The 10,827-nt window shown below is 40.6% G+C and overlaps 2 protein-coding genes across 4 annotated transcripts; one reads left to right on the top strand and one right to left on the bottom strand.

Moving 5' to 3' along the window:
• Positions 1 to 2,211: 2,211 nt before the first annotated feature.
• LOC117615553 (protein ZW2-like) lies at positions 2,212 to 3,657 on the bottom strand. The gene has a single exon (XM_034344656.1). The coding sequence runs from the start codon at positions 3,272 to 3,274 to the stop codon at positions 2,576 to 2,578; it is 699 nt and encodes a 232-aa protein (XP_034200547.1). The 5' UTR covers positions 3,275 to 3,657; the 3' UTR covers positions 2,212 to 2,575.
• Positions 3,658 to 4,962: 1,305 nt separating this feature from the next.
• Positions 4,963 to 10,683, top strand: LOC117613968 (probable phosphoribosylformylglycinamidine synthase, chloroplastic/mitochondrial). Of its 3 annotated transcripts, XM_034342609.1 has the most exons (4): positions 4,963 to 5,264; positions 5,367 to 5,427; positions 5,548 to 9,771; positions 10,068 to 10,683. In XM_034342609.1, the coding sequence occupies exons 2-3, from the start codon at positions 5,386 to 5,388 to the stop codon at positions 9,736 to 9,738; spliced, it is 4,233 nt and encodes a 1,410-aa protein (XP_034198500.1). In that variant the 5' UTR covers positions 4,963 to 5,264; positions 5,367 to 5,385; the 3' UTR covers positions 9,739 to 9,771; positions 10,068 to 10,683. The 3 variants fall into 3 exon arrangements, with proteins under 3 accessions (XP_034198500.1, XP_034198498.1, XP_034198499.1); XM_034342607.1 differs by lacking the exon at positions 10,068 to 10,683 and having other exon boundaries at positions 5,548 to 9,978; XM_034342608.1 differs by lacking the exon at positions 10,068 to 10,683 and having other exon boundaries at positions 5,083 to 5,264; positions 5,349 to 5,427; positions 5,548 to 9,978.
• The last annotated feature ends 144 nt before the right edge of the window (positions 10,684 to 10,827 follow it).

Genomic DNA, 10,827 nt, shown 5'->3' with positions numbered 1-10,827 from the left:
CTCAATCCAATCTTTTGACCAACTTTTCCGAAAAATTTGTTTGGCTTTTTCCTCTTTTCACACAGATATGGCCTTTTCAAGCTCCACCTCAAGTTCTTTTTAACTGGGGAATGGAACAGTTTTTTTCTTCGTTCTTTTTCTTCAATTTAGGGTTTAGAAGGATATGAAAGGATGGAAATATCAACGTTTATGTATAAAATTTATAAAGGACATTAAAAACTGGGAAATGACACAAGAACACGAGACATTTTTGTTCACCACTTTAACCCACGGTATATCCTAACCACTCTTCTTAAAACTTGACATGTGTATACGGGCATAACTACGGCTCCACAAATACAAAGTAAAAAGTTAACTATGATTATGCTCATAAACACATGTTAAATGTGGTGAGAGTACACCTTGGGTTAAAGTATGAAAGCTATATCCTCGTTGAAACCACTAAAGTGTACCCCAAGATCTCCCTTCCCCACTCGACAATAAGCCATGCTTGAGCTCAATAACATAATGGTTAACTTTATCATAGTTTATTAAAATTATATAATTAAAATGCACAACCCTTTATCATAGTTTTTTATTTTTATTATTATACAAGTGATAATCTAAGATACTCTAAATTAATCTAATTTACGAGAAGGGGCTCGAATTAGAGTGCAAGCGAATTGACTCATTATCCTGACTAACTAACTTAACTCACATTTGCATTTGGTCAATAGTGATAATGGAATTTCATACATATGTTCGGACTTTAGTGCAAGGCCCATTCAGCCTGAAAGTTGGCATAAGCTATAAGCTAAGGCAGCCCGGATGACATTGGGCAATCACCATTTGGGTTCCACTTACAATCTACATTTCAGCATCCGCAGATCTTGGTGAGTGGCTCATCTGGAGACCACGCAAAAATGGATGCATTGACAATTTTTGTATGAATGGACATATTTGCACAAACCTCGACTAACTGAAATCTATGCTATGCATGATGGGCTAAGCTAGTATCCAAAACTACTTAGGTTCCTGACTTTGAAATTCTTATCGTGCTCAGTGTCACGGGATGAGCAAGCGGCCCGGCGCGGTGGAAGCGAAACACACTTTTCACCACTCAAAGCACACCCGTGCGGCTCAGGATCCTTTCGGATTCCAGTCAGCCTTCTCCCACTTCATGATATTCATGACTCTCACAACTCCGCGAGAGGTTTACCTTCAAGTGTCGTCTCTTACTAGACAACGAGTCACACTACCGTGTGAATACAATCACTCCGCAGGCAACGAACCCTCGACGCCCATACATCAAGCGTTGCATATCAACTGCATCGACCACGTCGCATTCCTCATGTCTCGCTCATGTCCAAGTCAAGACATAGCGATCCTCGGTTTACCCACACTTCTGTGATTCCTTTAGCGTTCACGATTGCTATACCCTGTTATACTTGCATGTCGCCCAAGCCTTGGCGACATCATGTGCATGGCATGGGGTCGCAACCCATGCGTACCGGCATGGCAATATTAGACAAGGCCGAGCCAAGTCCATCGAGTATTGTCTTCATCATAGCCCATATGTTGGATGCGCAATTTACTGTCCTCGCGTTATCCTTCAACAATATGCCCGATGACTATGGGTTAGTAAGTATTTCTTTTTTTGTTGGTCGAAAGGACAGCAAGTTTTTCTAAGATCATATTTTTGTGTTGTTGACATATCTAGGACCATACTATTATATAATTCCTGCAGCAAGGAGATTTCGATTGTCTATTGCATATTTAAAATAAAAGGATATAAAAAATGTCTATTGTGCACCTAAATGGCCATACAAGCTTCACGTATATGTCGGTTGACATCTAGTAATTGTTGCTTAATAAGTACTAGCCTCTCTACATGCGCTTCAATGCATGCAATAGGCTTTTTTAAAAAAAATTTAAATTTATTTTATAATTAAAAAAGATAATGGGTAGTTGTGTTCTATAAAAATAGGATCCATTGCCAAAGGGCAATTTTTATTTTTATTGCAAATTGTCAATTTGATACACTTTCATTCTTCAAGAGAGTGGCCTGTTTTGTTTATCTATAAAAGAAATTACTACACGTTTTCATTTACTCAACTATAAATTTAATATTTGATAACATAACATACCAAATTTAAAGGTATAAATGAATCAAGTTAAGCCAAATACCAAAGTTCTCAAAGTCAACTCTAATAATATTACTCAAGCTCACGCTCAGCTCAAATCAAATACTAAATTTGAAGTTAGCTTCTATAACATTATATTTCAGACTTGAACTTAACGTCTAACAATATAACATGTCAACCTTAAAATTGAAGTGTAACAACATAACATATCATACTTAAAATCCCAGTAGATGATGTTTTGCAAAACACACTAGAGGAACTGAATCTACTTATTCAGGGAAGTAGAAAACAAAAGAAGAAAAAAACAAATAAAAAACGAAAGGAAAAGAGAAAAAGGCCAGTTGGGCCTAAAATACAATTTGCCATTTCTCAAACTCAATCAAGGCCCCGAACACTAAGAAATTATTTAAAGCTTTGATGATATGATCCATCCAAATGCCAAAATGCCAACGTTAGCTCTGCTGCTGAGAGTCTCTCTGCAACCCCAACCTTCTAATTCCGAGTTGAAACTGAGCAACTGCCGCCAAAACCTTCACGGTCTGCTCGGGGCTCAAGACCTCCACCACCTTCCTCACTGTCGACCCGCGAAGCCCGTTGGCGCTCTCGAAAACCCCCAGCATCGCCGCCTTCAGCGTCTCCATTGCCAAATCCAGCGACGAAATCTCGCCGTCCATCAGCCTACCCACTCTCCTCGCCAGCGCTAGAATCGGCGGCGCGGCCACGCTCTCCTGTATCCTCGCCATTGTCTCCGACAGCTCCCTCTCCGCCCGCCGCGTCTCGCCCTTCACCACTTCCATCTCCCTCGCCTGCTCCGCCGCCAAGTCCTCCACCGAGCTGTCCACCATGCGCAGCACCAATGAGGGCTTGAACCCAGCAAGCCAGAGCATGGTCCGCTCTAACGAGCTCAGCCACGGCGGAGAGAACAGCACGAAAATGTCCTCCTCCGCGGTCAGTGCCTTCTCTGCGAAGTATTGTTGGTAGTGGCACAGAACCTGTTCGATCAAATGCCTCTGTTGGTGGGCCTTGTTTTCTGAGCTGGGTAAATCCACCAAACGAAGGAGCCGATCGAGGAAGGTTTGCTGACGCTCCAACCAGCCCCCAAGAAACGCGATGAACCGCTCTCTTGCTGGGTTAGCAGCAGCAGCGGCCATGTCCTTGAGGGGATAGACAATAAGCGAAGCAGAGCCAATCAGAGTGACTTGAAAAGAAGAAGGGAATGGTATGGCTTTGTTTATATAGTTGATTTTCTTGGGAAGAGGAAATGAACAATTATATAAAATTCATTTTGGGCTTATGGGTTTTGGACTTACTGTGTTGAAAAGGTATAAAACGGATATTCAAGTATTTTTTTTAGTAGATAATTTTTGAACATCTTCAAAATAAACGGTTTAGATAAGGGAAATACTAAGAAAAATGAGTTATACGAGGAGTGTTTCTCAAATAGGCAATGCAGTTGCTTCGTGGTGAAGGATGCCTTGGATTGGAAGATGACATGAAAGTATGGTAGTGTGGCACTGTGGAAAACAGAGGTGAAGGGGAAGAGGGGTCAGGCAGTCAGAGAGACGCGTATTTGGCAACGTGGGAGACATTCAAGTGCTCTAAATTTGCTTGGTTTTGTTTGGATGATTTTTCTGGTTTGGTATTCGTGTGGGCCCCTGCAACCGACCTTGTCATAGAGATATGGTTTTCGGTGGCCTTGAAGGAATCAAAGAAGATGGTCTGCAACTAACTTATTTCGGCTGTTGCTGTAATCTTCTTTGTTTCCTTTTTTGGTAAGGAATCAAGCACGTTCTGTGAAACCTCAATGACGGAATATATACGACACTCACTGTCTAAAATGGAATATACCTTTTAGATTACTAAAACAACTTTCGACTTTGAATGATTTTTTTTTCACGAATAACCTTTGAAGGATGACTTGAAATATAGACAATCCGGAATTTTGTTAAAGTGACACTGAAGATATAAGAACAAAAGACAAGTGAGCCTTTGAGCACATTGTTGTGTTGTGAGCGAGCTAAAGAACCTTTGATGCACTTAGATTGATGAGAAATTAGAGAAGAGTTATTAGTGTGAGTGGTTGGTTTCTTGCCGTTGTTGGCCGCATGTTGTGTGCATATTGAGCCCGTCAAGATATGTTATTTCACCCACCATATGGTGTAATGATGCACGAAATAAATTAACTACCTGCCCTAAATTAGGTTATAAACTTATGATTTAACTTTGAAAAACCAAGTCCTTAATTTAAATCAATGCTCTAGTTGAATTTGGGAAAGAAAAAAAACCCTTAATTTGAAACAATGCCCCAATTAAAAGTGAACCTTGAATAAACCCTAAATTAGGCTAAGATTCTGTGATTTTTACTCACTAAAAACAAATCCCTAAATTACGGAACCCTAAATTATGTCGGGAAACCTATGAAACTATGTTTTGAAAAATGAAATTCTTAATTTAAAAGGAAGCCATAATTCATTTAATGCACTTTTTTGGGGACTAAATTACACACATTCTAATTTTCGAATTTCATTTTCATTAATGTCTTTAAATAGAAAAATAAATGGTATTATTGAAAAACTTAATAACTTTTCATTTCTAATGACTAATGGTTCACAAACCAAACACAGAAATGAAAGACCTTACCAAAAAATAATAATAATAATTAAGAGGAATTGACATTTCCTAGTCCTCATTTTCTAGTCTAAACACGATAATGAACATCTTCCATATCCAATTTCATTCCTAAAAAGTTCATTCCAAACAAGAAAATAAACATCTTCCATTTTCAATTTCATTCATAAGAAATTCACTCGGCAAACCAAACCAAACCAAACTGACCTAATGCAAAGGCTGTGGGCTCCCACTGTACTCTCTCATCCCAGTGGCGCCGTTTAATGAAACCCCTTTTTATTACAAAATAAAACGAACCTTTTTCTTAAATTTCTTTTGACTGAAGTGAACTCTCAAGCTGAAGGCTGAAGCAGCCTCGCCTCCTCTACCAAAATATCCCTGGACTATACTCTGAGGTCTCTCAGCCCTATTCTCCTTCGCGCCACCTTCTCCCAAATCTTCCGAAATCTTTCTTTCTCTCTCGCAACCCCTGATCTTCCTAATTCTTCGATTTCCTGCAACTTCATCTCTAAGGTAAGATTTTTTTTGCAATTTTTTTTCGTGTTTATTGTCTTCTTCCAATTTGAACTCAATATTGTTAATCAATGCGTTTGATAGTTTCTTATTTCTTTTCAGTTCCTTAAAGGTCGAGGAGATGGCTGGTGTTCGGGAAATAACGGCTGCTGAGTTCTTACAGGTTCGTAATCTTCATTATCCTTGTTTGGTTCCTATAAAATTGTAACATCATATGAAAACTCTTCATTGAAAGTGACTTTTTTGAAAAATATCATTTTGTTTAAAAAAATATTCATTTCAGGGTACCAATAGGCAAAGCCTGTTCTTGCATAGAAACTCTGTGAAACAAAGAAGTCATGTCCTTTGGGGCAAGCTTCAGGGTCGCAGTTCAGCACTGGGTTTTGGTAAAAAGAATGTTTTATTGAGTTGTCGTGGTAGACAAAAGCCCAGAGCTGTTATTTCTGGTGGTGTAAGCGTGTCGAAAGATGAGCAATCAAGCTTGATTGAGAGACCTGCTTCGGAAGTTATTCATTTTTATCGTGTCCCACTGATTCAGGAGAGTGCAAAATCCGAGCTTCTCAAGACAGTTCAGACGAAAATTTCGAATCAGATAGTTAGTTTGAAAACTGAGCAGTGTTTCAACATTGGGCTTGATTTGCAGCTTTCTAGTGAAAAGCTTTCGGTTCTTAAGTGGCTTCTTCAGGAGACTTATGAGCCTGAGAATTTGGGGGCCGAGAGCTTTCTTGAAAAGAAAAAGCAGGAAGGGTTAAATACAGTGATCGTTGAGGTTGGGCCTCGGTTGTCATTTACGACAGCTTGGTCTTCTAATGCTGTGTCAATTTGTAAAGCATGTGGGTTGTCAGAGGTGACTCGTTTGGAACGGTCGAGGCGGTACTTGTTGTTTAGCAAAGGTACATTGCCTGATCATCAAGTTAATGAGTTTGCTGCAATGGTGCATGATCGGATGACTGAGTGTGTTTATACCCAGAAGCTCACTTCCTTTGAAACGAGTGTGGTTCCGGAAGAAGTTCGTTGTATACCTGTAATGGAGAGAGGTAGAAAGGCATTGGAGGAGATTAATCAGGAAATGGGTTTGGCATTTGATGAGCAAGATCTCCAATACTACACTAGGCTGTTCAGGGAGGATATCAAGCGGAATCCGACAACAGTTGAACTGTTTGATATTGCACAATCCAATAGTGAGCATAGCAGGCATTGGTTTTTTACTGGTAAAATTATTATAGATGGACAGCCAATGGATAGAACTCTAATGCAAATTGTGAAGAGCACTCTGCAAGCAAATCCAAACAATTCTGTGATTGGGTTCAAGGATAACTCAAGTGCAATAAAGGGCTTTCTTGTGAAGCAAATGAGACCAGTTCAGCCAGGTTCAACAAGTCCGTTGAACATAGCTAATCGTGAGCTTGATATTTTATTTACTGCCGAGACCCATAATTTCCCATGTGCTGTAGCACCTTACCCTGGTGCAGAGACAGGTGCTGGAGGTCGAATCAGGGACACCCATGCAACTGGAAGGGGTTCTTATGTTGTAGCATCTACAGCTGGTTATTGTGTTGGGAATCTCAATATGGAGGGATCTTATGCACCTTGGGAAGATTCATCTTTTGTATATCCATCGAATTTGGCTTCACCTCTACAGATCCTAATAGATGCTAGCAATGGTGCATCAGACTATGGTAACAAATTTGGTGAGCCCTTGATTCAGGGCTATACTAGAACTTTTGGAATGAGACTCCCAAGTGGGGACAGACGAGAATGGTTGAAGCCAATCATGTTTAGTGGAGGCATTGGTCAGATTGATCACACCCATATATCAAAAGGAGAGCCTGACATTGGCATGTTGGTAGTAAAGATTGGAGGCCCTGCTTATCGTATTGGAATGGGTGGTGGGGCTGCATCAAGCATGGTTAGTGGTCAAAATGATGCTGAGCTTGATTTTAATGCTGTACAGCGTGGAGATGCGGAGATGGCTCAAAAATTGTATCGTGTGGTTCGTTCCTGCATAGAGATGGGGGAGAATAATCCAATCATTAGCATTCATGATCAGGGAGCTGGTGGAAACTGCAATGTTGTTAAGGAAATCATTTATCCAAAGGGTGGTCAGATTGATATCCGGGCAATTGTAGTTGGTGATCACACAATGTCTGTTTTGGAGATATGGGGTGCAGAATATCAGGAGCAAGATGCAATCTTGGTGAAGCCTGAAAGCCGCGATCTTTTGCAATCAATATGCGAAAGAGAGAGGGTTTCGATGGCTGTTATTGGAAGTATAAATGGCGAGGGGCGTATTGTTTTAATTGATAGCTTCGCTATTCAAAGATGCCATTCAAGTGGACTCCCTCCCCCTCCTCTTGCCGTCGATTTGGAGCTTGAGAAAGTACTTGGTGATATGCCACAAAAAACCTTTGAATTCCACCGGATGACTGATTCAAGAGAGTCACTTGATATTGCTCCAGGAATCACAGTGATGGATTTGCTTAGTAGGGTATTGAGACTTCCATCTGTCTGTTCAAAGCGCTTCTTGACATCAAAAGTAGACAGGTGTGTTACAGGTCTTGTAGCGCAGCAGCAAACTGTTGGGCCCCTCCAAATTCCTCTCTCTGATGTTGCAGTAATCTCTCAGACTTTTACTGACTTGACTGGAGGTGCATGTGCTATTGGAGAGCAGCCAATCAAAGGTTTGCTGGATCCAAAAGCAATGGCGAGATTGTCTGTTGGAGAAGCACTCACAAATCTTGTTTGGGCAAAGGTCACTTCTCTATCCGATGTTAAAGCAAGTGGGAATTGGATGTATGCAGCAAAGCTTGATGGAGAAGGTGCAGCTATGTATGATGCTGCTACAGCTCTTTCAGACGCTATGATCAAACTTGGTATTGCTATTGATGGGGGAAAGGATAGTCTTTCGATGGCAGCCCATGTTGCAGGTGAGGTTGTTAAGGCTCCTGGAAATCTTGTAATCAGTGTTTATTGCACTTGTCCTGACATAACAAAAACAGTAACCCCTGATTTGAAGCTTGGAGATGATGGTGTGTTGCTTCACATTGATTTGGCAAAGGGAAAGCGGCGATTAGGTGGGTCTGCTCTTGCTCAAGCTTTTGACCAAATTGGAAATGACTGTCCTGACCTTGAGGATGTTCCTTATCTTAAGAGGGTTTTTGAGGGAGTTCAGGTCCTTCTAGATGATGAACTGATCTCTGCTGGCCATGATATCAGTGATGGTGGGCTACTGGTCTGTGCCCTTGAAATGGCATTTTCTGGGAACCATGGCATCATCTTTGACTTAACTTCAAATGGGAAGGGCCTCTTCCAAACACTTTTTGCTGAAGAACTTGGTCTGATTATCGAGGTCAGCAAGAGAAACTTGGATCTCGTTATGGAAAAGTTAAAGAGTGATAGTATTTCTGCTGAGATCATTGGAAAAGTAACTGCCGCACCCTCAATAGAGTTAAAAGTTGATGGAGTAACTCATTTGAATGAGAGTACTTCTTTCCTAAGGGACCTGTGGGAGGAAACTAGTTTTCAGCTGGAAAAGTTTCAAAGATTGGCTTCTTGTGTGGATTCAGAAAAAGAAGGGTTGAAAGATAGGCATGAGCCTTCATGGGGATTGTCTTTCACTCCTTCTTTCACAGATGAAAAGTACATGACCATAGCTTGCAAACCAAAAGTGGCTGTAATTCGAGAAGAAGGCAGCAATGGGGACAGAGAAATGGCTGCGGCATTTTATGCATCTGGTTTTGAACCGTGGGATGTCACAATGTCAGACCTTCTTAATGGAGTCATATCACTTGATGAATTCCGTGGAATTGTGTTTGTTGGAGGTTTTAGCTATGCTGATGTGCTTGATTCTGCAAAAGGTTGGTCTGCATCAATTCGATTTAATCAGCCCCTTCTAAATCAATTTCAGGAGTTCTACAAGCGCCCAGACACTTTCAGTCTTGGTGTTTGCAATGGATGCCAGCTTATGGCTCTTTTGGGGTGGGTTCCGGGTCCTCAGATTGGAGGTGTGCTTGGTGGTGGTGGGGACCCTTCACAACCGAGGTTCATTCACAATGAGTCGGGACGATTTGAATGCCGATTCACCAGTGTGACAATAAAGGACTCACCGGCTATAATGTTCAGAGGAATGGAGGGCAGTACATTGGGTGTGTGGGCTGCCCATGGTGAGGGAAGAGCATATTTCCCTGATGATGGTGTTCTTGATCGTATGCTTCATTCAAAGTTGGCACCAGTAAGATATTGTGACGATGATGGTAATGAGACAGAACTTTACCCTTTTAACCTCAATGGCTCTCCTTTGGGAGTTGCAGCTATTTGTTCTCCTGATGGAAGGCATCTTGCCATGATGCCTCATCCAGAGCGTTGCTTCTTAATGTGGCAATTTCCTTGGTATCCCAAGCAGTGGAATGTGGACAAGAAAGGCCCTAGTCCCTGGTTGCGGATGTTCCAGAATGCCAGGGAGTGGTGTTCTTGATAATTTTTCAGTGTCCTTTCTCTCAAGAAAATGGTTAGTGGTTCAGTGTTCTTCATGAGAGTTCTGCTCTATTGTATTCGGAAACCGTATGTATTGTGTTACTTATAGACTATGCTCTGTGAAACAGGCATTTGAATTTTCCTGTCTGTCTGATGATTTTGTTTTGAAGTGAACCTTCTTTTTTTGGCCAATGATTTTGATTTAGTTAAAATACCAAATAAAGATGAAAAGTTTTGATTATACTGATCTCTCTCACTTACCGAAATCTTGATATTATTTTAAATTGCTATATATTTTATGTTAATTATTTGATTTTCCTTTTTCCCTAGTCTGGTGTATCTCATCCACGTGAAGTGCATTGACTTGGCTTCCTGATGGTTTAAGGGAGAAGTTGATTGAAAAAGAATAACAAAGAACTGGGTTTCAGGGAATGTGTGAATGCATTCTGTTTCAACGTCATGCCCTTAGGTTGTATAGTGATGAAATTATGGCCCAAGCGTATTGGCTTGCCTTCCTGATGGTTTAAGGGAGAAGTTGATTGAAAAAGAAAAACAAAGAACTGTCTTTCAGGGATTGCATGAATGCATTCTTTTTCAACATCATGCCCTTAAGTTGTAGTGATGAAATTATGGCCCAACAAGCTAGAGAACAGAGTGAAAATATAGACTAGTTTCTTGAACCTGGTTTGCAAGAGAAGAAATCAGACCCTAGTGGTCTGGGAATTATTCTAATTTTTTCTGTTCATGGAAAAGCTTTGTACGAAACTGTTTTAAGTGTTTTACATGCATTTGTGTTGTGCTTAGAGGGTTTTTCTTTATGTTAATTGTGTTGTGCTTGTAATCATTTTAAAAATTAGAAATGATGTATCAGTATCACTGTGCTCTTGTAAATGTTGAATTGTAGTGACTTGCAAACTGAAATGTACGGGAAAATCTCGATCAAGCAGGGTATTCTATGTTAATCTTTTGTTAGATTACATTACCAGAAGGAAGAAATGCTTGATTACAATTTGGAACTTGGAAGTAGGTATTTTATCCACCCAACTCAACTATGTAGCAAAAATACAGCACTTGTACTATATTTTCTTGT

The sequence above is a fragment of the Prunus dulcis genome, chromosome 1 (genome assembly GCF_902201215.1).
Source record: "Prunus dulcis chromosome 1, ALMONDv2, whole genome shotgun sequence".
NCBI lineage: Eukaryota > Viridiplantae > Streptophyta > Magnoliopsida > Rosales > Rosaceae > Prunus > Prunus dulcis.
Note: the sequence above shows the minus strand (reverse complement) of the source record. Positions and strands in the feature narration are given on the sequence as shown.

What these genes read in the sequence shown, in the direction of transcription:
- LOC117615553 (XM_034344656.1), bottom strand. Translation starts at nt 3,274, where the DNA reads ATGGCCGCTGCTGCTGCTAACCCAGCAAGAGAGCGGTTCATCGCGTTT.
- LOC117613968 (XM_034342609.1), top strand. Translation starts at nt 5,386, where the DNA reads ATGGCTGGTGTTCGGGAAATAACGGCTGCTGAGTTCTTACAG. An exon ending in CGGCTGCTGAGTTCTTACAG is followed by an intron (nt 5,428 to 5,547) that starts GTTCGTAATCTT and finishes TATTCATTTCAG; the next exon opens with GGTACCAATAGGCAAAGCCT.